This window comes from Lonchura striata, chromosome 16 (genome assembly GCF_046129695.1).
Source record: "Lonchura striata isolate bLonStr1 chromosome 16, bLonStr1.mat, whole genome shotgun sequence".
Classification (NCBI taxonomy): domain Eukaryota; kingdom Metazoa; phylum Chordata; class Aves; order Passeriformes; family Estrildidae; genus Lonchura; species Lonchura striata.
The window spans coordinates 12229562-12257146 of NC_134618.1; the positions used below are offsets into that span (position 1 = coordinate 12229562).

General features: G+C 41.8%; 1 protein-coding gene across 4 annotated transcripts in view; it reads right to left on the minus strand.

The window, feature by feature from the left end:
- The window catches only part of PRKAR1B (protein kinase cAMP-dependent type I regulatory subunit beta), a 93661-nt gene that overhangs the window by 20944 nt on the left and 45132 nt on the right, over positions 1–27585 (minus strand). For all 4 annotated transcript variants that reach the window (XM_021539728.3, XM_021539727.3, XM_021539729.3 and 1 more), the window contains exons 5-8: positions 19951–20012; positions 19124–19170; positions 10733–10891; positions 2003–2063 (exon numbers count right to left, since the gene is read on the minus strand). In XM_021539728.3, the coding sequence (XP_021395403.1) occupies positions 2003–2063; positions 10733–10891; positions 19124–19170; positions 19951–20012 (329 nt within the window). The remainder of the gene's footprint in view (positions 1–2002; positions 2064–10732; positions 10892–19123; positions 19171–19950; positions 20013–27585) is intronic.

The window sequence follows — 27585 nt, forward strand, 5'->3', positions numbered from 1 at the left end:
TCAATGCAACATTCAAAAACTTCTCTGTTTGATTAAAAATAAGCATAGAACTCTTTCATACAGACTAGAGAAGACATTCTCTCTTTTTTTTTAAAGAACCTCAGTAATTAACAATGAAAAGAAAGAGCCTCTTGAAACTTCTTCTTCAGTTGGCTTTATGAAAAATTCAAAGCTAATTCGAGCTCTAGTCACGAAGTGTCTCTCTTTTGTCTAAGGGAACTGTACCACTACAAATACATTGGTTAATAATTCTTGCAAAGAGAACATTATATAGAATATTCTACAAGTTTTAGTTGCAGAGTTGAAGTATCAGATAAATTAGACCAATGCCTAAATTGTACATATCTATTCACTACTTTATATTTAATTAAACTCCAGAAGAAAAATTTAAAACAATCACTTCTTTCATAAGCAACTACTAATAATCTAAAAAAATCCTTAGATTTAAAAAAAATGTGACTCTTGCAATTATACAACTAATTACAGACACTGGACAGACCTTGGAAAAAAGAAACATAAGAAGCAGGTAGAGGTTTTTCCACCAGGAAATCGCTGAGTTCTGACCACAGTAAGGGATTAAGTGAAGTTGAATTTTCACTGCTGTTTTGAGATTTCTAAAATATCTTTCTGCTTTGCAGGTGTCATCTACTTTTTAGACATGTCAAAGAGATCCTTACACATTTCACCTAAATTTCCATGTTCCTGCAATGATGTGTTATTTTGTTCACTGCTTTTCTGTACTTAAAAAAAGGTTCAAATCTTAAAGTCCTTCCTCTTTTTTTGAACCAAGATTCAAAAGCCACACTACAAATTAGGCTCTAATTACAATGCAAACCACAATGAAGGAATGTGTTTAAGGAAGCACATCTCTGAATAACTTTTCTACTCTGAAATTGTTTTGAGATGTCTCATTGTTGTAATTGCTCCTCATTAGTGCAGGTGCACAGATTCTTTTTTTCTTTAAATACTCATTGTAATTTGGTATAATTTGTGCTCTTAATTTAGGAAGATTTAAATTAAGCATAAAAGAAGGATTTTAAATTATGGAAACTTCATTAATAAGTGAGCAACATACTTGGCCTCACTTTAAGCATACAAATATCATTGAAAATCTCATGGATAGCACCTCCCAGAAGTTCAAGTATACTTTCACTGAGACACTCTCATATTTCAGGTATCTCAGCTTGAATGGTAGGTGAATATCATAAACAAAACAAAACAAAACAAACAAAAAACAAACAGAAAAATTTTAAGTAGAAATACAAATACTTTAATTATATAGCAAATAAATCCTGGACTGTTTTTTTCCAAACAGCCCCAGCAAAAACATGATGTTTCTCCTACAGAATCAACAACTCATTGTACTGTCTAACACTGTCCTCCTTATTAGAGGCTTTTGTTCTCCTAATGGTGATTGATTGGTCAGGCATTATGGGTTTGTTGTTTTTCCTACTGAAGGCCATCAAGAACATGTCCAAATTTCGTGGCTATCACATTAATCAAAGGGAAACAAAATCCAAGGACAAGAAGCTAAACAGATGTTTTAAGAATGTGAGACAGGGGCTGTAAATGCACAGAAGAAAAAAGATCAGTCCAGTTTGATTTGTAAGGTTGGTTAGTTTAGTGCACACAAACACTGTATTCTTGCAGGAAAAAGCTTCTCACCTGTTCCCTGGGAGGATGTAACTGGATTTTATGAGAAATTCATATCTCTGCACTGCTTTCTGCTCTAGCCACATGATCTTTACTCAGCAGCAGCTACTGAAAGTACCAGTGTGTGCCTGCTCCACCTCTAGTGCGTGCTCCAAGCCCATGGGCAGTGCACAGGAAAGAACGAGAAGAACAAAAAGGGCCCTTTACACTTTCATTCCTTCAGAGACAACACAATGCGAGACCTTCTGTCTGAGCACTGCTCCTTTCATCGTGCCATCACAGATCAAAATTCATTCTGCCAATGTGAATAACAGAGAAAGCAACAGCCAAGTTCCAAAGGGCAACTGACCCAAAATGGAGACCTTGCTCAGGAATTCTTCGTACATCTTCCGCTTCCTCAGAGTGCTGCCCTGTTATTACAGGAGAGAGAAAAAGGAGGCAGAGCATTACACAAAGTATTTTTGTGATTTCTTCCTACAGCTGCTCTTTTTTTTTTTTTCCCTTCCTTTCCAAATCTTAAGCATAGCCAGTGTAAACAGCCTCAGGCAAACGTTTCCCCATAAAATGTCTGGGCAAGTTGAATTGCTGATAAGCAAAGGCAGAAGGACTCAAATTCAATCCTGCTGTAATTTCACTGACTTCACTGGTGTTACTGGACACTGCAGATGAATTGCCTCCATTTACAGGCATTCATTTTAAAGCCTGAACTTCATCAATTAACTGTTTAGCTAATTCAATATATATCTTGGTGCCAATGAGGCTCTTTGCTATCACAAAGTAGGATAAAACTTAAAATGTCACCCTGGTAGATTCCATCCTTTTAGGTTAAAAACTCTTTAATGCCAAATGTTTGGAAACCTGCTTAGTATTCTGTACAATGTTGTATCATTGTTATGCTGAGCAATCCATTCATATTCATATTTTAACAAGACGAACCATATTCATATTTTAACAAGACTTAAGCATTTGGGGGCAGACAATCCATCAATGGATATACAGCCACCAGTACAGTCATTCCCACTCTACTCAGATTTTGTTGTGTGATAACTTTCTAAGACACCCTCTTCTTACACGGTGTTTGATCAGCAAGACAGAAACCTCAAGCTGCTGTTCCAGCATGCACTCTTGAAGGTGATTCATGTAGGAATAATTATGATGAAATTTTACCAATACAAAAATAATGAATGCATCCTTAATTCCTTCTGCAGTGACATGAAAGTCTCATAAAGAAATTCTTCACAGGTACCAAAGAGGAGCTCCAGGGCCTGCCTTGGGCCTGTGCAGTTTGTTCCACACTCGTGACACCCCAAATCGCTCCTGCCTGTGGGCAGATTTCCTGGGAATGTCACCAGGAACCTGCCTAGTGCCTCCTACTTAAATCTATAAGGTACAACACAAGGATGATACGTTGACCCTCTCAAGAAAAGGAAAACAAAGATGCCATTTATTCATAGACTGGGCAGAGAGGATGGAAGCAAATGTCAGTGTCTGCCGTAGAAAAAGCCATTTCTCTATTCCTCCTTCTCCAAGTGACCACAGGTGGATGCTGAGAAAGTGGGGATAGAGAAGGGAAATGGAGAGGAAACACTTTGTCTTCTGGTGTGAAAACATTCAGAAGTGTTTTGGGTATGAAAATGGGAATAGCTGATTTATTCAAGAATTAAGTATCATCCCTCTTCCTACATGTGCTGTGCAGGTGGGGCTTCAACAACCCCCAAAGCACCACGAATCCTTCCAGCAGCATCAACAGGCTTGGGCTCCAACTTGGGACCACAGCACCAGTGCTCTCCTCTGGGGACATCTCCCATTTGTGCCCCTGTCCTGGGGTCACCCCTGCTCCCAAAGAGCCACAGCAGCAGCAGGAGCTGCCACTCTTCCCAGGTAGCTGTGGATCAGCAGCAGCAGCAGCTCCCGAGGCCGTAACTCCGGGCTGGTGATGACAGTTGTGCTCAGCGATAGCATCGCTAACCCTCCTCTGACCCCTCTGTCTGACAAACTTGGTTCTCAACCTCGGGGGGCCCCGGCAGCATTTGAAGTGCCAGAAAGAAAAAAAATAGAGAACTTCAAACACAGGAGGCTCTGCAATCCACGCCAGCTTCTGACAGCTCGCTGGGAGACAAAGAATGGAAAACTGGACACTGCACAGTTGTTGCTTTCCTCCCTGCAATCGAGTGGAAACGAGAGCAGCAAAATTGACAGCTGTGGAAAACCAGATTGGTAGTTTAGTTTGATGGGCTGGGACACCCAGAGACAGATGTGGAAAATGCTTTTTAAATGACTTGTGGACACAGATGAATTTTAAGAAGCAGTAATCAGTAGCCATAAGTGATGCCTGACCAAGGCTTTGAGTATTTAGAGATGCAGGCAAGACCCAGGAAGGTGGGAATTGCAGCCATCCCACCTGGCTTGGAGAGAAAGAGCCCACCACTTCCTACAGGAACACAGGTGTGCTGTGCCTTGGCTAAACTAAGCCAGGCAGCAGTACTGAACTCACAGTGAAGACAAGTGCAAGGGCAAAACTGAAGTGGAAATAGTTAATTAAATGTGCTGTCACCGTTTTTTGTATTGTTATATTATCTAGAGCCCTTCTTAATGCATAGCTACACTGACTTAAATATCCCCTGTCAGAATGATCCCACAGAGGTAAGGGAGGGCCCAGGGAAGAACAAGCAACTGGGGCTTAGGGCTGCTGTTTGCCAGCACTGAAACCCAAGGTGACCCAGCTGATGGCTCCTGACTCATCCTGCAGGATGGCTCCATCCATCCCTCCCTCCCTCTCTCCTTGAGGAGACAAACAGCAGCCTCTGGGGCAGCAGAGCTTCACCTCAGTGTGCCCAGGCAGGTACAGGAGCCTTCCCTGCTTTTTCAGAGCATCTGAGGCTGGATCCAGGTTGGCACAACCAAACCCCAAATTCATTTCCAGGTAGGAGAAGCCTGGCTCACTCTCATGCACATTGTTTTCACCTGAGTGTGTTTTCCTGCTCCAGCTCTCACGAGCAGAGTAGGGAGAAGGATTTTGAGAGATCAGTACTGTGGTGCAAGCTAAAAACAACCCAGCAGTGGAATTACAGCCAACCAACCATGTGTTTATTTCCATTGGTATTAGCCATCTTTTCTCCCATGAAACACAGACAGAACATAGAATCACAGACTCATAGGATGCCTTAGGTTAGAAAGGACCTTAAAGATCATCTTTAGCTCCTTCCAACCTACTTTGGCCAGCCTGATATTCCTCTCTCATCCCCTCCCAGGCATAATGCCACCTCTGGCTTCTGATGTCCTTTTTGCACTTGTTTTCTTTAGTTGCTTTACCCACATTGCTGAGGCCAGGGGTATGGACAGCATCACAATCTCCTCTCCTACCCTTCAGGTACCCTCTGCAGAAGTGCCAACCTGTGCCGTCCCTGGGTGCTGCGTCTGTCCTCATGCAATATTTTCATGGATCTTCTAGAAGCAGCAGCAATCAAGACAGTACCAACACTTACAGACTATGAGATGCTAAAAGTTCACCAGAGCAGGAAAATAACCAAAAGCGATCTGGAGATGTTAGAAATGGGGCTAGAAAATAATAGAATGAGCATTCATTTTGAAAATATAGCTAATAAATCCAAAACAGAGATATTTGACATACAGAAGACCTGCAAGTAGTAAAGCTGAAAGAGATTCACAGACAGGAGGTGAGACCTGCATCAGACTGCAACAAGAACACAGCCAAGGCTATTTTGGTCTGCACAGGCAAAGATATCATCCAGGAATGAAGTTTAGAGGCTCCATCTCCGTGGCTCAGATGTGACGGCGCCTGGTGTGCTACATTCTGTCTCAGTACCTCTTCTCCAGAAATGTGCTCCCAAATCCAACAGAGCTTGAAGAAATGCTAAAACACTCGGGGAGAGCTGATAAGGAAGGAGCAAAACAAATCCAGCCTGTACTTGTTGGCACAGCACTGGGACCATAGGTATGTCATCCTCATAGCTAGCATGCACTGTGGCAGGGGTTTTAAGTAGACAGTGATAATTATCTACAGATATATGACAGAAAGAGAGGGCAATTCAGTACAGCATAACTTGACATAACTCAAAGTAATGGGAGAAAATCAAGAAAATCTAATTTAAGATCAATATCAAAAAAGTTTTCCAATGAAGGAATTATTCTCTCACAGAAAAGTTTCCCAAGGGAAATGGTAGAAATCTTACAGCTTAAGCCAGATAAAAACAATAGTAAATGTACATGAATAATTCTGCACTGGCAAGGTTCTTGATGGCATGTTTTAAGAAGTCTTTATTAATTCTGCTTTTTTCTATCCTATTAATATCTTATTTCAATAGTCACTGCTTCTCCCTCTCCCCCTTCTCCTTTGTTCACTTTCTCCCTGGTTCTGAGCTGTCAGGAACAAACTCATCTCCTTAAAGGCAGTGGCTCCCATTAACTACAAAGCCTTGTTAATATTCTAAGCTGCAGTGCTCCTCCCTGAGACAGTCCCAAGGAGAAACAAGATCACTCTTATTCGTCAAATCCACACAGAAAAGGCCTCAAAGACTTTTTTAGGACCATTTAATGTTGCAAACCCTAGGCTTAGCTTAAGCAATACACAGTCTGGGGAACATGAATGCCCCAGAGATTGCAGCAGGTCCTGTTGAGTTCCTATTCAGCATCTGTTTCATCTCATTTCCAACTGCCCTTTCTCTGTTTTTTCCACTTTTTCTTCTCATTCATCCAGTCCAATATTTCTTTGTCCCTCCAGCACTCTGTGTCTTATTTCCAATTCATTTTTCAGGTGGAGCTGATTGAGTCCTTCCTGGAAATCCCCACCTTCAGTAAGCCAAACAAATGTCTACTTGAGAGGCAAAGCATGACTCAAGTTTCAAAGAAAGAGTTATCCTGGCAGGAGGTGCCAGAATGGACTTCAGGACTGCACAGCCCCATTTAATCCCTGATTAAGCTGTTCCTGAATGATCTTTGGGGGTACATTCCTGCTGGAGCATGAAAGAAAGCTCCTGTGCATTCTGGCCATGGACACCAAGCTGCCCACACAGTCCTGCTGCTCTATGCCACAGATGTCAAGTGGATTGCAGCTCTTGGAGTTGCTTTATGCTTTGGCCACCACACAACTTACATTTTATGGCAACCCAAAATCCTCCTGACTTTATTTTATCTCAGCTGAAAAAAAACCCTGCTTATTAAAGAATTTGTTCTCGGATTCAAAGTTGTAAAAAGACAGTAGAAGAAACCCAAATAGCACAAATAAAACGAAGTATAACATTAGGAACTGACTATCCTTGATTTGTCACAACTTACAAACCAATGTTAGAACTCACTTTCTGTGAGCAGTTTGCCAAACAGGCCAAATGTATTGAATCCCACAAAGCTCCACTCTCAGAGCCAGGTATCTTGGACCATGGAAACTAGAGGGTAGTTAAATTATCCTGGATCAAGTCCTCCTAAAGAAGAAATTGTAAGAAATTAATACTTCAGATTTTCTCAGTCTGGGAACTGAATTGTCTAGGGGACCAATCTGATGTTGGGATACAGACATTTGCTTCTCTGGTATTTGTGGTATTTGCTATATTTAGAATACAAATATTGTACTACCCTGGGATGTTCCCCATTCCGTGATGCTCTCAAATCCAAACTGCAAAGAAGAGGGCAGAAACTGAATTCCATGAGAAGCCTATGGCAGAAAAAAAATTCCTTTGCTCTGTCCCAGAAGAATGCAAGTAAATAAATGTTGAATATATACACAAGTGTGTGTGTCTGTGCCCGTGTGCACACACACAGAGAACATATACATAAAAGAATTTGCAACAGAGTGAAAAGTATGTAACCCAGAAGAGATGAGTCTATGAAATAAATGGAACACACAGATGGACAGATAATTTGTGAGTGTATCACAGAGGGATTGTGTTGAAGTGGTTGTTTGTACCCCACCCAATACAATGAATTTCATGGTGTTATACTTTGTCAAGGACTGCAGTTTCACTGCACATTCTGACAAAAAGACCCATCCCAACATTTACAATCATCACAGCTGCTAAAACAAACTTGAATGTGACCTTCAAGCCATCAGAGTACCTAAGCTGAGACAATGAAATATAAAAAAATATATAGCTTCAACTAACTTCCTCTGGGGCAGGCTAAGTAATAAATGGATGACAACTGTAACAAAAAGCCAGCAGGAACTTTCTGCATCAGGCTTTGTCCATCCATAAAAAGGAAACCTCAAACTCCAAACCCCCTGAGATACATTTTATTCATATCATAAACCAGTCACGATCAATGAGACACCTAAGTGGGGAAAATGGCACTAAGCAGAAATAAAAACAAGAAATTATTAAATGCAAAGTGAAGGACCAAAATAGTGCCTGCAAGGAGAAATGAGGTGGAGAGTCAAGTGTCTCATGACAGGATAAAATCTTTTTGGCAAGTGTGGCTCTGAAGGCATGATTTGCAAATAAATATTTACAACTAGAATAAAATTTCAACACTTGACTGAGAAAACACGGGGCTGGTCATGGTAGGGAAGGAATGCAGACAAGAGAAATAACTATCCGGGGTTATGGAGGGGCTTTATCTGACTACAGCAACAATCTTTGGCAGAAAAAGGTCATTTATTCCTTGGACAAAAGGGTTTGCAACCAGAAAACAGAAACCTGCTTGCTCCCAAGTTTTGAAACCATCTTAAATGATACACTTCAAAAAGTACCCTGAACATTACTACTCCTTATTTAAAACCAGAAGAATTTCTGCATCCAAAATACCCAGTTAAAGGCTAAATGGCAGGAAACCACACTGAACTGAGCACAGCAAATCAGACCCATAATGGTGGAGTCAGCTTCAAGTATGAAATGCAGCCACTGAAACATGATGTAATTAATTCTTAGGCTTGAGGAAATGTGCAGAGAGCCACTGTAACCTGTCCCCACACGACTGCACAAAGACAGGTGTCTAATTCCACCTACAGCAACAAAGTTATCCACCCTGCACCTACAAATAAATGGGAAGGTGACAGGATTCATTCAGTGTGGACAGGTAAATTGCATTCACCATGGACTGCATTTAAAATGGGACATTTTCTACACCTGCAGCAAATAATTTACTATGAAATATTTCCTATCTCAGTACCAATAATGCTGTCTGTGTATCTAACACAGTGCAACAGACCACCAATTTTTAGTGGCCTCAACTGTGAAAAAAAAACTACAAGAAGCAAGAGAGGGAGAGAAATATATCCATGTTAATCAAAAGGTCTCATCAAGTGCAAAAACTGAGCTTGCTGGGCAGGGTACAGCAGGCACTGGTCCAGAGAACATAAATTAATTTGAAAAGCACTTAGCACTACACTAGAATCAAACAGAAATACAATCATAATATTCAGCTTGTATGTACAACCCAAACTAGCATTAAAAACACAGTCTTTCCCACTTGGGACTTTCAGTCCTTTTAGCAAAGTCCTGCCTCTGCATCAAATATTCATCTTCTGAAGTGTGCTATCAGGTGATAATGGACACATGACCAAACCTGACAGCTCACAGGGCTGGCTGATTTTAGGTACTTCTAGTTCCATCAACACCAACACTGAAATCACCTCCAGGCTGCAAAGCCTGTGAACCTGTCCCTTCAATTCCTTACCACAAGCAGCTGCAGAAAGCTCTGCTTAAAAAGCCAAGGAACGTGTGCCTTGTCCTGACATTTATTTCCCTCCTACATTCCTTTACTTTTGAATTTTGGATCCTTCCTTGTGGCTTGCAGGTTTGTCACACCAGTTATCCCAGACACTCCTCCACTGCACCCTTGTAGGGCATGGGACAAATAAGCTGGGTGTGCCTCTTACATCTCCTTAGAAATTCTTTTGCTCTGAGTTTTAGAAATACCTCTGCCTGCTTGCCTACACTGGGAACCTTTCAAAATTATTCATCCTGCTGACCCACAAGAGAGAAGACAAAACACTTTTCATAATTATTCCCCTATTTTGTCTTGGAACATCAGGCTGAATATTTTGGGATGGAATAAATTTCCATCAGCTGTACCCTCCTAAACACCAGTGTGATGTTTGTTTATGTGATACTGAACTCAGCCCATAAAATAGGGAGTGAACACCAGCAGTGCTCATATAGACACCCAAGAGCCATCACACAGGGTAAACAAAGATCACTTTTACCCTGCTGCTTAAGAATTAATCATTTAAGGGTAAAATCTACTCAGTTCCTTTGCTGTTTTTTCTGTTTTCTGTAACACCCACTGGAAATACAGATGATCTCAAAAGTGTTAATCTGAGAGCACAATGTCATTTCCTTCAGATCAGAATGGAACAATGCAGCTTTTAGAGACAAGTCCTATTGAGAAATAAGCTTTACACAGAGTAATGTCTGTTAATTATCAAAAAGAAAGGAATATTTTATGGAGAAGGAAGATATGCACATGGACATTGGAAACAAACTCATAAAAAAGTTATGACTTTGCTGAAGTTAATTATCTGTCAAAGTTTCCATTATAAACTCACCACTGAAGAACCAACAGCAAATCCATAAGCTAGCACACGCCCCAGGTGCCACAAAGGTCTGTGGAGCTCTGCTGCAGGGATGAGGGAGTTTGAAAGGAGCAGAGCAATGAATCATTAGCAGCTACAACCCCATGGTATGTGTGGCTGGGTGCTGGCTAACAAAGATGGAGGGCACAGTCCAAGCAGGACTTTTTATTATTTTAGTGGAGCTGGATTTACTTTCTATCACCTGCCTTGAGGAATGCAATACAAGATCAGACAAAGACTTCACAGGCAAGGGGTGCTGCTGAGAGATATTTCCAGGCTCACGATAAGGAGAGGATTTGCATAGCTTTGGTGGGTAACAGAGGCCTCCTGAGGTTTTCATTCACAGAACAGTTATGCATAATGTTTCTCAATTGCATTTCTGACTCAGCGCCTTTCTGCTGAATCCTGTCCCCTTTTCTTCCAGCTCGCTTCATTCAGTCACTCAGTGATTTTGCCATGTCCGCTCTCTTTCACGTGGAAGCACTCTGAGCACAGAACTGCAACAGAAAGTGAAAAATACCAGCGGCACAAGGAAGCCCTTCCCCATGAGCTCACCATCAAGATGCGTCTGTAGCTGTCTCTGTCGATGCCCCAGAGCTTCAGGTCTGTCTTGGCCTTGACGGTGGCAGCCCGGGGGGTTCCGTAGATCAGCGCCAGCTCCCCGAAGCTGCCGCCTTCCCCGATGCTGGTCACCCACTCCCCGTTGACATAAACCTACCACAGCACAAGACAAAACAAGCAAAAGCAGTTTGGGCACTCAGTCGGAGTTCTCCTCCCAGCTGCCAGTTATCCAAAAGGCTGTTAGCAATTTCTTTTCTAATTGTCAGTGTTGGGGGCACAGAAGGGAAACAAGAGCGCGACACTTCCGACAGTTGGTCCCCAAAGAGGGGAGCAACCTGCTCTGTGGACAGAATTTCAAGTTGTCTTGCTTCAGGACAAGGACTTTATTTGCTCTCTGGGTTTTCAGCTCCCATGGTTAGCTGGCATCATGTTTTCCCCCTTGTGTTCAATGCTCAGGCAGTCAACAAGGACAACTGTCACAACTTTGGCTTTTTATTAACACTGTCAGACTTGAAAGGAAGGTTTGTTGATATGTGTAATGAGGATTACTGAAATGTGCCATGGCCATGAAATGAAAAACAGTCAAAACAAGGAAATATCTTGTGAAAAAGAACTTTTTTTTTTCTTTTCTTCCCTAAGCCTCCAAAACACATTTAAATGCAACTATATAGATGTCCCTTAGTGAAGAGGACTAGGGGCTTTGGACCTGAGAAGCTCTAAGCAGAATGACCCTTTAACATCAGCTCTAGAGAGTTCAAGAAGCAGAGTTTGACCTACATCCTACTTAGGTACTATATCCTCTTGGAACATGGTAGGGATTGATGTCACTATTGCCATATTTTTCCTGGATGATGTTCAATTTGAGAAGAATTCCTGCACTTGAGTGCTATGTGACATCTTCCCTGGAGGAAGGGACTCATGCAGGAGTTTTCTGCTGGGCAGCTTCTTCCTCACTATTTATTCATGAACAATGCTGCTCATGAGCCATAAGAGTGCATGCAAAGGCTGCTGTGGGCTGTGCATCCTGCAGCTTGCTCTAAACTGCACAATAAACCCTTTCAATTCTGTCACTGTGCCTGTGAGTTTGGAGGGCAGGAAATACTGTGTGCATTTACTCAGGGCAGAATATGCCCCGACCTGTTCCAGACCAGTAACAGCAGAAATCAACCAGTATTCATTTCATTTGCTTGGGAGTTCTGTGAAGAAAAATAATATGAAAAAAGAGCAGGTATTCTCATCTTAAGCAGAAAAGTATTGCAGAGTCAAAGACCATAACCTGACACCAATTAGTGAGTAATAAACCAGCAGTTTTTAAAAAATGCATGAATTAGAGCTGTGCTCAAGCCAGGCATGAGAAAAGATGGTGACTAAAATAAATGAACTAGGGTCAAAACTCAACAATCTGTCAGTATTAATTTTAACTCCATCTTCGTTTTATGATGAAAAGACATAATACAAAATACAGCTGGAATCAATCCAAATTTATCTTCACAATATTCAATTAAGATTTGCACCAGCTCCTACTGAGGCCAGTGAAATGCTGGTTCAGTAGGAGATGGATGAGGCCACAAAGCAGTTCAGCTGATCAAGAGTCCTCTTGGGTCTCAGCTGAAAAGGAGCAGCTGAACTCAGGCAATGTGGTGGCTCCTGGTGCTCCTGGAACATCTCAGGATCAAGGGGCTTAAAAATAAAGGGTAAAAATAATCCCAAACAGGCAGGTGGTTGCAGACTGCCAAGAAAAAGCTGAAGCCACAAAAGCTAATGCTTCATTTCATCACCATGACAGGATGAATGTCACCCAGGAGAATATCACACAAGAGAACAGCAACAGCCTTCCTTTTCAAATTTTCACACTCACCACAGAAAGAAAATCTCACAGAACATTGAATCTACTTTTGATTCTCTTCATGGTGAAAAAAATGAAAGCAAAAAAAAAAAAAAAAGAAGTTTTAAAAAAGCCAGGCAAACCCAAGCAGTTTTCTGGTGAAACAAGCGGGTAATTCTGTGGTTTCTTTTTTCTTTTTTTCTTTTTTTTTTTTTTTTTGTGAGACAAGCAGGAGAAATGGATGAATAAAATGAGGATTCTGAAAGGCTTGTGACATAGTAAGAATGCATGAACATCTCTAAACTCTACTGGTTCATTGCAAAATTGCCCAGATGTATATTTAACTGTGGAGACACCCTCCTTCTGCGGGAATTTCACTGGATGGGGTCACGGGGTTTGCTACACTACAGTAATCCATGTGTTCTCAGTAAAAAGTCTCAGAGATGGTGGGGAAAAATCTAAATTCCAATGGGTTTTGGATCACATCCTGAATGTCAAGTGACATGGTACCCTTGACTCTTTTTCAGCACACCAAAAATACATGTGTATGTGAAGAGTACGTGCTCTTCTGCTGAACACAGATTTTGTTACTGTAGAAGGGTCTGAATTATAAGCAGGAAAAGAAACTTATTCCAACACATATTTTTTAAGCAACATGGTGATACTTCTTGTTAAAGCAGTGTGCAGAATGTGACTGCAGCCCAGAGAGGGGAATTATGCTGGTAAAACTCAAGCCTGAGCAAGTGAAGGATGGACATTTAATGTTGCACAGTTGTTATTTAGAGAGGCTGCTACTGAACTGCTCTAAAACCCCTTTAATTCTGCTGTCCTACTTGACAAGACTGTACAGAACATGTTTGACATCTCGCCTTAAACAGTTTATGCAAATGGTCATTCCTCCACCCTAAGGGTGTCAGGTTCAAAGTGCTCTGAGGTGAAACCAAATCACTGATCTGACAGTCACTGGGCCCAGCACTCACTCCCCCAATAAAATGTCATTTCGAATATCACTCTCTGAAAAAGAAAACAGTTTGAGAATAAGTTGTTTTCTAGAAGCAAAACCATTGGACTTCATTCTCTGCAAAGGCCTAAGCCAACACTCAACTGTGTTTGTGATGAAGTTAAAGTGCATTGATGGCACACTGCAAAGCCATCCTGCCCTTTAACAGAGTTCAGCTCCACTATAAAGCCCTTTAAAATAGATTTTTTTAAAAGAAGTGGAAAGGAAAGAAGTTCTGTTTGTAAGGTGTGGGAAGCAGAGCTATTTTAGGCTCAGAACAGCTTATGAAAGTCGATTTTATATGGCAGCAGCTCAGATGATCTCCCTATTTATCCTAAAAAATGCTGGGCTGAGGTTTTGGCTGAGCCAGTTTTAGGCATTTGTGAACTCTCATCAAAGTGGTGAGTACATAAAAGAATTATTCCTAATTGTCACTTGACCTGCCAGTCACAGATCCATAATAGCTGGAACCTTCTTTGCAGCAGCTGAAGAGGAAAAGCAGAAGTGCAGATGCCCAAATATGCCCAGGCCATCAGGACCATCTACTTTTCACAGAGCAAAAGTACTTTAGGTTTCTATTGGTTTCCATCATCTAATATGAACACTGCAATTTCTGGGGCCTTGAGAATCACACAATCTGGTTCATTTTATTATCTTTTTAGGAGGCAAATGGGCTGTGATATCCATGGGCACAAACTGTGGGAGAAGTTGCAGAGTCATACAACATTCAGTGCCACAGGAATGAATCTGAACCTCTCTAACCTTTATTTTCTTTCTCTGGAGATGCAGAAAGGAACCTTGCCATGAGCATTCTACCTTGAAGGCAGGATAGAAACATCTATTTCTGAGCTTCACTGGAGTGAATTTATCTTTCCTTTAATTCTGTATTGCTGATTTAAAGTTAACTTCTAGCATTTTTAAATTTTTTTTTTTTTTTGTGCTGCCACTTTGTGATCTGTGTAGACAATCTAATTTATTCCAGGCATGGCAATTCTTGTCTTAAATCCTCTCCCTTGTATCTGTTTGCAATAATTTGTGCTTCATGTCTTGTCAAGCCTTAATATTTGTTCTCCAAAAATGAAGATGAGTTTTATTTATTCTTGGAAAAATGAACAAGCCTTAGACATGAAGGGTATTTTTATGTGGGTAGATTTCTCAAAGACAGTGTTTTATTTGTATGTTTGAATTTGAACATATGATCTTGGAGACTGCCTTAAGAATCCTTACAAGTTCAAGTTGAAAAACTCCAAACTTTAAAAGGCATCCTTCCAATAATAGAAAAATCATTGATGATGGAAGAATTTAAATTAGAAGCAATCGATGGAATCTAACCATTAAATATAACTGGTTTTAAAATCCAACAGTATTCTCACATAAAACACTGTGTAATTTTCATCTTTGTATACACAAATTAGACAGTTTGTATATACAAATAAGGGCTCCAGGAAGATCTGACCTAAAATCAAGAAATAATTTAATCTATTGTCCACAATATTCATGGATAGCTTCACATACAGATTTATATAGTAAACACAGAAATTAAAGAAAAAAACACTGAAAAGTTTTCATTTTGATTTTCACCATACTACAGCTTGGCTGCTCTTGTCTTACAAGAAGAAAACCTGAGAATGCCTGTAGAGAAAATTGCTGTGACATTAAATAGAATGGGAAGTTGCTGGGTCTAAAAAAAAAATACATCTGTTTGAAAAGGGCAGACTATGGTGCTTTTTAAAGTAAAAAAATGTGAGGTTATGAGATTAAAATAAACAGGAAGTCACTTTATACTTAGAAATATGGATTAGAGATTTTTGCAAGTCATATTTTAGCAGGTACTTTCAACATCTTTACTGGAAACTATAATTTAAGTTCTGCCAGCTTCTTTTTGGCACATGCTCCCACTTGTCTGAGCAGGAAACTTCCAGTAGACAAGTGACCTCTCAGACTTCAAAGTTTGTGCCATCATCTACCTCGTGTGCCCTGTACCCATCAGCAGGGACAGCCATGAGATAAAATTCTGCTCAGCCCTGATGTGCTAAGGAGGAAAACTGTGATAATACAATAAAGCCAGCTTTGGTGAAAGTGTACCTGGTTTGTAGGACACAGTAAAAGAGGGGAAAACCCATGTTTTCCATTGCCTACCTCTTCCTCATTCTAAAATCCTTCTTCACCTATGAAAATTTGTGCCCTTCCTTTGGCTCACAGAAGAAAATGTACAGGTATTTTATTCTGTGCCAACAGGGTTGTTTATACTCTGAGAAAATGTAAGAGTTGAGACTGAAGTGCTATTTTATTAAAAAATATTTTATAGTGCTTCTAATTTGACTCAGATTATTTTGTAAGGGAAAATTTTAGAAAGTTCTTACTTAGTCTGTGGGGTGCCTGTGCCAAAACTTGAACAAAAATTACTTTTACATGCTGCAGCTTTTTAAACTCAAAACACCACACATTGATTTTGTTATTTTCACTTTGTTGGTTGTTTCTGTTTGGTTTTGGTTGCTTGGTTGATAGACTTTATTGGTTTTTTTTTTCCATTTTGTCATGACTTTCATCCATGGGTAGGGATTTTATGATGACACTTGCAACCTCCTTTATATCTGTGTATGGAAAACCTGGGAGCTTATCAGTCACGATGATTCCAGAGCAAGCTGCTCCTTGAATGCAGCACTGCTGATATTCCTGCCACTCCCAAGCAGATCAGGGAATGGCAGCAGAGACCCTGGCCAGGGGTTAAAGCCTCTGTGCACGTGCCAACACCAGCTGAACCAGGCAGAAAATGGCTCGAGGCTCTGAGTCTCAGGGTCAATTGTCTCCACTCCAAGTCACTTTTCTTTCTTGGAGAAGCATGGAAGCACGCCAAAAAAGTATCTGGCAAGGCTTAAATGAACAGCAGCTCACTTACTAGTGCCCTGGGGTTTCCTCAGACAGCAAGGATTTCAGCAGTTCTGCCCAGAAAGCGGCAGAACTCTTCTGGGGAGCACCATGGATGGGGTGATGGTGCCTGCCCAGGGACTCTGGGGGCTGCTGCCCTACACAGCAGCAGCTCTCCTGTCAGAATCTGTGCTATTGATTATTCTGAGATTGTAGAAAGTCTCTGTCTTTCAGCCCTGCTGCCAAAGTCAAAGTTGGTCTGTGCTGGTTCCAAGGCTGTTTATTCTGTTTATCTCTAACATGTTCTGCTGTTCTGCCCCAGCTCTGTCCTGCAGGGCAGCGTGTGGGGCTCTGCCCTCAGTGGGATGTTACAAACATTAAATACCAGAAACTCCCTGGGCTGGATTTACAATAACGTGCCAATATCTGTCACCTACATTGGACAGTGTGTCCCCAGCCTGAACCAACAGAAAAATGCCAACACCACAGTGAAGCATGGAGGGCATGAAGAAGGAGGAAAAGGACAAGACACACCAAATTTCCTCCATCTTGTCCCCTTTGAACCCCTAATCTAGAATCTTAAATTGTTACTTTTGCACCCATGCCACACTTAATTATTACTTATATCAAACACTCAGAGCTGGTAATTCATCCTGTAAGGTTGAAAACTCTTTTCCATGGACAGAGATCACAGACAGTGTCTCTGGGGGCTCTGTCCAGGGGGGTTCCTGACCCCTGCCAGGGTCCCAGACCTGCCAGGGCAGCCAGAGGGATGCTGGATTCCCACACTCACCCTGCCCTGGTGCCCTGGAACAGACTTTGCTCTGAGGGGGAAGCTGGCATCATCTCCCTGCAGCTTCCCAGTTAATGCAGGCAACTTCCAGCGTGTGGCTCCTGCGTGAGCAAACACCTCCTGCCTTGCACAGCACCTTGCACTGGAATTGGGGGGTGTTCTGGCTGAAGTTTTAGGAAAAGCTTAGGAAGGAGAAAGAACCAAGCTGAGCAGATGGGAAGAGCAGTGGAAAGGTGCATCAGGAAGCACCTTAGGGGGTGCTGAGGTGGGGCAGTCTGAGAGCTGGTCACAGAAGGGTTTGGTCAGAAGTTGCACTGGTCTCTAGACAAGCACAGTCCAAATTGCATTTTTAAGTCTTGTTAGGAAGTATTTGTCCCACAGGTGATGTATGTACATGTCTCTGGTAAGTGGCAGGGTGACATTGTGGTGGATATGTCCATTTTAATTTGTCCTAGCAGCTATAGGCTGATTTTAGGGGAGTAGGAAATGATAATGCTCATGAAATCAAAGTTACAATCTACCCAGTGAAACCCTACCTTGTCACTGTTCTTTAAGAGCAGTATGTGCATATAGAATATTAACTTTTTTGCAAGTAACTGCAAGGGGTTTGCAAACTGTTTTCTGATGCCATTCAGTCCCTCACTATCCCTGAGCTGAACACTGAAGAAAGCTTTCCTAAAGGTGTTGAGAGAGGACAAATTATTTTTAAAGAGGATTAATCTATAACTTCAACATGTGCATTTGCGTGTTTGCGGGTCTGATTCAAAGCCAGTGAACTCATTTAGCTCCCTATCGTTCCCAAGCCAATTATTTTAAAACTAAATTTTAACACTGTTCTATAAATATTGCCCTTTTATTTTCTGGCCCTGTGGATGTGGCAGTGTTTGCTGTTGAGAGGGCTGTCTGATAGGAACAGTGAGTCAGACGGATTTCCTGAGGAGCAACTTCCAGAGGCAGAGGCAGCATGTGAGGTTTCTCAATTCCCAACAATACCAATTAGATGGTCTCCTGACACAAACAGAGCGCTAAAAGAAAATAACTTTCACTAAAATAACTCTGTGCCTCCTGCCTGGATTTAAAATAAATCACCTTCTTCTTTAAATATGCCAAAACCAAACTCACGTGGGCATCTGAAGAGTAAAGATGCTAATGAGAAAGTCTGTCCTAGCCAGCTACTGTGGATACATGCTTGCAGCAAAACTGCAAAAGGGTGAGTTCCATACAGGGAAGAAATGATAGGAGGGGAATAGTTTATGATTTGGAAGGCAGGTTCAGAAAATAGCTTATTTTCAAAGACTTGCTGATTAAACCACTGCATACTCCTGTAAACATTTTGTGGTCTAACAGATCACTTTACACTTATAATAATCCTTGCTTTATTAATATGCTGCATTGTTCTTATATTTGGACCTAATTTTAAAAGCAAATTAAGGTTTCTAAGATGAAACTCACTGCCTGAGGCTGTATCTCAATTTCTGGGACAAAAAAAAAAAAAGCAAAACAAAAACAAACAACACATGAGCTAAGCTAACTGATTAAAGAAAATATTTTCGTTATGGTTGATCTGAACCCTCAGGTGCATTCCAGCCTGGTGGCCTGCTCTGCCAAGCACTGCACACCTCCAGGTGTGGTTAGGGCTCTGAAGATAATGTCATTTGCTTGGTTTTGATTTCCTGCTTGGAATGGACAAATAAGCTAGGATGCAACACATGCCAAATTTAAAACTATGAACAAATAACTTAACACAACAAAAGCAAAGTAATGAAACCAATCCTGTGAAATCTAGTTCAAGAAGAAAGGAGACAGACCCGCAGCACGTGGCTGGCTCAAGCTCTCTGACAAAGCACAGTTTTATTCTGTAGCTTCAAAATAAATATTATACTGCAAGAGCATACTTACATCCACCTCGCCTTGGTCAATCACATAGAAGTTGTCTCCCTCATCACCTGGAAGCAAAATACAAAAGGTGATTGTTTCCTGAAGGTCTGCCAAGCTATTCAATAACTTCCTGTCCCTGTATTTAATCCTGTACATATTTGCACTGGTTTGTACACCAGATTACTTACAGAGAGATTAATTTTCTGAAACATCCTTGCTTATTTGCCTTCAAATAAATTTGCCTTTAAATATGCCTTAATTTGCCTTAAAATAAATCAAAGTATTCCTATGATTTCTTGCTATTAATACCTTTCAATTGCATTAATTTAGCTCTTTTGATTCAATACTTCATTCAGGGTAAACACTCAAGAGATTTTAATATAGCCTGAGGGTAATGAAGCCTTCCACAACGTGCTGCAGGCATGCAGGTAAGTTGCCAAGTGTGATAACTGTGATACAGCACAATGAGGTGCTGAATATTCCCAACAACCATAAAAATATTTTCCATCTCTAATTACTCTCAGCTTGCCTGTGCCACCCCTATGCATCCTGAGCTGGGGTTTACTTCCTGACTATCTTCAGCTAAGGAATGAACATTTTAATTTGAAGTTCTGTTTATCTATATTTAACTGTAGCACTTTGAAAGCCTGGAGATCCACCAGAGTGAGGTTCTCTGCATGTGTAGCAGAGACTTACATCCATGAACTTATCACACAGCTGCACGCTTGGAGGCCTTTGGAATATGGTTATTCTTCCCATGAAGCAAAGAGGGTGAAATCTCAAATGGAGAGATGTGAATTACAGGACCCTAGGAAACACACAGGAGGAAAAATGACAGGAGGAATTACCCTGTTGTATGACTGTTTCTCCTGCGATGTGTGTGACAGGGAACATGGCATCAAATATGTCACTGGAAAAAAAAAGAAACATTTCTTAATAAATCAGACCTATTTCTTATATAGCCAGTAGACCTACCTTCATTGTTTCTTTAGCCTTTGTTAACAGATTTTGCAGAAAAAGGAAAGGAAAACATTAGCTCTAACTGGAAAGTGAACCCCTGCTCGACAAGAAATCAAAATAACTTGTTAGGCACAAGCTCTGGTTTAAAACTGAGACCGTGACTTGGTGTGTGTTGTTTTGAAAGAGCTCTTGAATTACATGGAGGAAGGCACCTCTTACAGCAGTGCACAAACTGGCCAGCCTGAGCATTGTGTTGTCAAAGCAGAGATTTCAGATTTTCAGCTGTGATGGGTTTGTGGCCCAGCAGTGACTGCCAGATGCCCAAACGGGAGCTCTCCTCTCCTCAACATCTGGCCTTGCATTTACAAGCAAAACCTGTTCCACAGCACAGAGCACATTTGGAAAGGTAGTTGGCTGTAAATTAATGCAGCATAAGAGCTGGCAGGAGATTGCACTGACGGTGCAGAAGAGGCCAAACTCTGAAAATCTCGGCGAGTTACTTGTGAGAAGGAATCCAAGCGATGCTCCAGCAGGAGGGAAGCTGCAGAAGAGGCTCATGCTCATTAATCACGGCTGAATTACACACCTTTCCTTGGCTCCAGCTCACTGTCACATCGCCTTAAAAGGCCAGGCAGAGCAGTGGGGATGGGAACACACCCTGCACCAACACTTCGGGCAACGTGCCCAAACCCAGTCCTTTGTTTATTGAGGGAGACAGCAGGCTCTGTGGAGCCAGGGCTTCCTTTCCCCACATCAGATTTTGGGGAACTTATTTTCAGAAGCATGAACCACATCGAGACGGGCGCTCCCCACCTCTCTTCCCCTTCCTATGCATCAGCCTCAAGGGCTAAAGGAAATAGCTCCCCAACAAAAACAAAAGGCAGCAAGAGGGGATTGTTAACTGCTCTCCTCCCTGGTCTGGCCTAGAATGGCCCATCCAGAGACCAGTGGTGAGATGAAACACTTCAACCTAGAGTGGGGAAAGGAACTCACACACACAACTACACAAACAGGGAATGAACCTGAGATCTTCATCAAAAAAGACAGAAGATCAGCCACCAAATCTGTGAAACCTATGCTACATTTCAATGCCTTATATGGGAAATGCATATTGTAAAATCCCATTATTAGCTTATTTCCTGTTCAACTGTTCCAGACTTAATTCAGGCTCAGTTCTAGGAAATGTTTCACTCCTAAGTTCAAATTGCTCATGTCTTTCCTCTTCATCAGTCTGAATGTTTTTGTTCAGTATCACAGCTCTGCGTCAGCACCACTCCCAGTAGCAGAACTGGGAGATTTCAAACCAGGCACCTCCTGCAGCACCTGCAAGGGATGCTCAGCCCATGGCCTATATATAACAAAATGATATATTTTACTCCTGTTGTTTTCATCAGGCCCACTCCATGCTATTCCTACTCACACTCAGGAAACACCTCCACCATGGATACAAAGCCTGCTCTGAGGCATCCAGGAGAAACTTCTTCCTCACCTCATTCTGAGCACCAACGCAAAGACCTACAACAAATTATTTTGGAAAGCCTATGGATCTTATTCTTAAATCCACTAAGCTCATTTTTGTGATCTTGCTTAGGTTCAGCATTTCTCCACTTGAAGGGATTTTTCTGCTGGCAGAAGCCATCTGCCTGGTACAGGCAGATCTCTGGAGCTGGTCCCTGTGCCCATGCTCCAGCTGGAGCTGGGGGCTGAGGTTCCAGCGGGATGGGGAAACAGCCACACAGGCAGGTGCCAAGCTGGAACAGCCCCCAGGGACTTTGTGCCCACGAGGGAAGTCCAGTTGTTCTCCAGCAGCTCTGGAACTGGGAATTCAGAGTGGCAGAGGCTCGTTTGCCTCCCTCTGGTTTCACCTTGGCTGTGCTGGGGCTCCTCGCTGAGCTCTGGGAACGGTTCTGCAGCCTGCAGAACATTTACTGAGGAAAAGGCACTCCGTGAGACAGAAAGTCTCCAATGTGATACATCCAAAAATAGGTACAACACAGTGAATATCAATAACCAACCAAAATGTGCTGTTTGAGCAAACTTGGAAACTTTTCCTTTTTTTTAATAGAAATACAAAGGAAATAACTACCCGCAGTTTCACCCTTTCATCCTTGTGTTAATCCTCTATTTTATTTATAACTTAACAATTGACTGTACAAAGAGTGCCCAATAAATTATGTATAGCACTGCACCCTTCTCCAAAATGTTCCACATTTTATTTCTACATCACCTTTTAATTTTATCAGCAAAAAAACTTATTTGAAACTCAAAGACTAAAAGTTTAATCTGACAGTGTAGTGAAGCCAAAGTCTATTAGCAGCAACAGCAAATTTACCCCAACATTCTGCTGTGCAGCAGAATATTAGTGTAAATATTCTAATACCCCATATATGATGGGGTGAAATCTTAATTTTATTTCAGTGAAGTCTTAATTTTATTAGGCCAAGACTTGGATTTTTAAAGAGACCTTTGAAGGACATGACATCAAAAATTATTCTGAAGTACATCTGAACACAAAGACATGCAAGGCACCCAAAGTTATGGTGATGTTGATTTACAACTCCAAAGTGAAACCAGGGCATGTCTTTGATAGAAATGTAAGCAATCAGTAATATCACAACTGTCACTGAAAACACACCACCATGTTCCTTTTCTGTTGGAGAATTACTGCTTTTAATTGATATTGTCAGGCCAAGATCTCTCACAGCAATTAATGAGTTGAAGAATTTCTGCTTTTGGTTGCTCAATTTGAGATTCATTAAACACCCTCAGATCTCCAATGATATGGATCAGCAGGCAGCCCCAGAGTTTCTCAGCCATGAACTGGGCCTTTCAGAATGGCACCAAAGAAAATCACCCTTCTGGAAATTATCACCTCTTAAAGTACCAAGGGCTGAAGATCCCTGTAGGAAATCTGGCTTTGAATCAGTTCAGGCTAAGTGTAGAATGAGTTTGGAAATTTTTATTCCTTATATTCTTCAGTGTCTGAAATAAACAGAAATATGTCACGAGGATCAATATACCAAAACACTTCAAAAATTTGAAGTATTTGTTCCTGAACCAAGCCAAAATCTGAAACTGCAAAAAACCAGACCTATTTTCCATCCCCAGTAAAGGTCTGATGCTGGCAAATTTAGTTCAAGCCATGTGTTCCTGGGCCTGTACTTTGTAGAGAAAACAAGCTTTAAATACTGAATAAGTTGAGTAAGTGGTGCTTGCTAAAGGCATAAACAATACAGCCAAGGCCAAAAATATGGTCTGTTGTTTTTCCCTGTACCACACACTTGTTTATAAGACACCCAAAATCATTCTCTGGTCATTACAGCAAAAAACAGCCCTTACAAACACAGAGCTGCAACCATCCCACCACCAAGCAGAGACTGTAAATACATCTCTACAAAAGTAGGTGTATTTCTAGTGTTTGGAGGTTTTTTTAAGTCATTATGGCCAAACACATGCAGACACATTCCTAACAACCAATTTTTTTTTTTTTTTTTCCAAGCACAAGCAGGTTTTATTCTAGCAGAAACAGAAAGCCAGAAAATCAGTAGTTAAAGTCTCCAAAGGCTGAACTACCATGATTTCATCTTCTGTCTGAGCTGCAGCACCAAGAACACAGCAGCCTCTGTCTCCTGCCCCTGCACTGTTGACACTGACCGTGCTCGCAATGCTGTGTGCTCAACTGATATGGAAATGGTTTGATTTTCTGCCAGGAATTTTATGATTGTGCTGTAAATGAGAACTGCTCAGAGGGATTTTGTTGACCACGTATCACTTGCCCTCTTTCCAGATGACTTACTCAGGTGGCAGATGAAGAAAATAGGGCACCAGTTCTGGTGTTTAAGATGTTGTTTCGTGAGGCTGCGACCAAGAGAGCTGTGCTGCATCCAGCATGTCCTGGGCTCAGCATCAGCACTTGGAGGGCCCTTTGCCACCCTCTCCACAGCCAAAGATTTTGAAAGGGTTGCAATTTTTTTAAGTTTTTCCCACCTCCTCCCAGAGGATCTATATCTGGTTGCTCGTGGCTCTTGGGAGCCAAGCATTTGTTCCAATCAGAAGGTATCAGGGGCAATTTTTTGTGTAGCTGCAGGTGGGATTGTATGTACCCAAATATCTGTGTTTAGATCAAAGGGAGACACTAGCAGGACACCACTAAGGTTTTCCAGGGACATTTCTGCCCCTTTAATTCTTTGCAAACCTTTTGATAGTATCACTCAAAAACAAATCACAAGAAAAGGTTGTGAGCAGCAGAGAACATACAAGGAGCAGTGAACTAATCCAGCAAAGTGAAACCAAGAAATGCGTTTAGACATGAAATCTCTATCTATTCAATCAAAAAATACCAGCTGTCTGCTTAGGGAATATCAAAATTTAGAAGACTTTTTTAAAAGGTCAAAGATATCAAAGGCTTGCAGCAAGTTTTAACACATAAAGTGTCTTCCATGAGTATACATGGAATTGCAAACAACTGCAATCAGATCTGGAATCACAGGGGTTGATCCTCTGCTCTCTGGCATCTCTGATGACTCCTGGCCACCTGGCCAGGTTGAGCCAATTCCTTTCTGATGCCAAGAAGGCAAACTTCCCACAAACCAGTGGGACTGCACCTATTTAGACCAGAAAAGGATCTATCACGGTGATTGCAGAATAAATATAATGAAACACTTCGCTGGTTGCATTCAGTAGCATTTTATGGACCCCATTTGCCAAGAAGCAAATGCCTGTGCTAAGAGGAAGCCAGTGGAGAAGGCAGGGCCAAGGGGTTCTCTTTCTCACGAGAAAAAGTGAGTGATAAAAATAAATCATCTCATCTGCTTTTACACCGAGGCCTCTTGGAGTCGACGTAGAATAGGAGATAGAAAAAAAAAATGATGCGCACTGTGGGTAATATAGCACTGGCAATAGGCAACTGAGAAGAGGCTTGTTAAAACAAAACGAGAGAAAGAGAATTCCAAGCACTTTCAGAACCAGACCATGGCAATGGCCAAAATAGGGAAACTATGTAAGACAATTTATCAGTTTCACAATCAGATTTCTTTCCAGCCCTTGCTGTGCTGAATGCATTGCAGGGAAGGAAAAATGGAAGAGACAAAATGTATACGTGTTAGGCAAAAATGGAAAATCCTCACTGTACCTGCAGGTTATAATTTGTCAAGAGTTCAATCAGAACAATTTCATTGTGCAGGCAGCCTCAGAAAGCTTTCAATGTTTGTGCTATGCAGTTTTTCCTTCTTTTGCTATGTCTCTAGCAAAACAAAGCCAGCCCTGTGTTGTTGAGGACAGCTTCAAAAGATATGGAGCTGTTTTGGCATAATTCAACAAAAGACATGCAACATTTTCTCAGAATGAGGCTGCCCTAGCAGCAAGATTCAAGTATTTTAAACCTTTCCTACTTACATACCTTTAAAGTTTAGTAAACAGAGTTGATAGTAACTCCACCTCTCTTTAGCTGTAGCTTTGGGTACTATCAGGATGCTATTTTAAGATTGGAAAATCGGGGGTGGGGGGGTAGGAAGTGGGGCTGTATGGGGTCTTCTTATGTACTTCTGAGATTTTCCTGTCATTCATTTCCTGAAAAAGACAACATCTTTCTAGCAATTGTTCTAACAACAGCTCCTCCTACTCTGTAAGGATGAAGAGCACAAAATTTAAACCAGACTGGCTTCAATAAACATCTGTACAGTGAGGGAATAAACACAGTACTTTACCACTGAATAAATTGCAAGGGTCTGTGCTCTGTGTAAGTACAAGGCTCCAATCCATACTCCTTGTTCCTAGGAATGCTGCAAGTCCTTGCTAAAGTACAATACTGGAACCACCAGGAGTCATTACCATGATTTATTGACTACTGAGAATAAAAGCATTGCAACCAGGTAAAAGAAAATAATTCCTTTTTGGAGGTTTTTAAAATTAACAGTCCCGAGGTTACAATTGCTATAATCAAATATGTGGTGTGGCAGGCATGTACCTAAGAAAGAGACAGTACTGAAGCCTTAACAAAAACATTACCCATCTGCTTCTGTTAATTTATTTTCCTGTTAGGGCAGTGACAAATTAATTATAGCAGCATCCAAAGTTATTAACAATTTAGACTATTTAATTACTTCATTATGATAGCTGATGATTAGTTATCATTACAATTAAGACATGCGTTGATTTTACCATAATGATCATAAAAATTGGACATGAGAGGACATTGTGAATGGCAGGTTAACTCTAAAGTCCATGTCTAATTCCATAACATGTATTAAGTCACAGATCCACATAACTAACAGACACATGAAACAGAAAGAAATAAAAATTTATCATCTTCTATTTCTCTGAAGTATTTCCATTTTTACTGTTTTATGAAGTCCCTTTATAGGTCCATTAATTATTACACCCAATGAACAGAGTACAGCTTTATGGGCAGAGCATCAATTCATTTTACAGGCCCTGTACATCTACATGCCAATGGGTCACATCATCTTCCACATGTTAACAGCAGCTTCCAGAGAGAGCTTCTGCAGCGATCTTCATCTGGAAAGCTGTCTGCCATGGACCCAATCCCACACCCTGCCTTGGCTTCTTTTCCTGTCACCCACCCCTCAGAAGCATCACTTCATTGAAGTCTCACTGCCAAGCCTTGCTTGTACCACACTCATCCAAGAGGCAGGGCTTGGTGGAAATATAACTCAGGTCCCCTTCTTGCTATCAGCTCCCCCTGACTTCTTCCACAGCTGAGGGAAGACCCATGGCTCCTTCAGCAGCCAGTTCCAGGCCCATCCCCACTTGCCCAAGAAACTCTGTGGCAGAGGAGGCCATGGGTGCTGGAGGAACCTTGCACAGAGTGGATGCTCAGCCCCAACCCACCCAGGACACCCCTTTGGGCAGCCCCAGCTCCCCAGAGGCTTTCACAGTAGAGCAGAGCCATAGGTTTCAATAATCTGCACTTCAAGAACAACTGCAGGACTGTAGCCAGCAGCTTGAAGGAATTGATTTTTCTCCCTCTTGGACAGCCTGGAGTACCATGGCCAGTTTTGGGTTCCCCCATACCAGAAAGACACTGACAAACTGGAGCAAGTCCACAGTGGCCATCACAATGGCCCAGGGCATGGAGCAGATGGAGAGAAGGGGGAGAACTGTGTTTGGTCTCTTCTGAAAACAGGATCAGGGAGATCTCATTGCTGCTAAGACAACAGGCACAAATGGGAACAGAGGAAATCACCACCTGATGAAGAGGGGGGAAGAAAATCCCGATGAGGGTGGTCAGACCCTGAAGAGAGGCCCAGGGAAGGGGATTGTTTCCAAGCTGGGCACGGCTCTGGCTGAGAGCAGCCAGCTCTGCGCAGCCTGGCTGGGAGCTGGGAGCAGGGATGTCTGTCTGTCCACCTGCCCGGGGCTTGGCACGGACCGCTCCCAGTGGGAGGGATGAGGTGGTCCCAGCGCCGGCCGCAGACACGGGGGAGGCAGGGGAGTGTGAGTCAGAGGCCAGCTGGAGCAAATCCCATGCATAATGCACGGAAAATGTGCTCTCTGTGCACTGC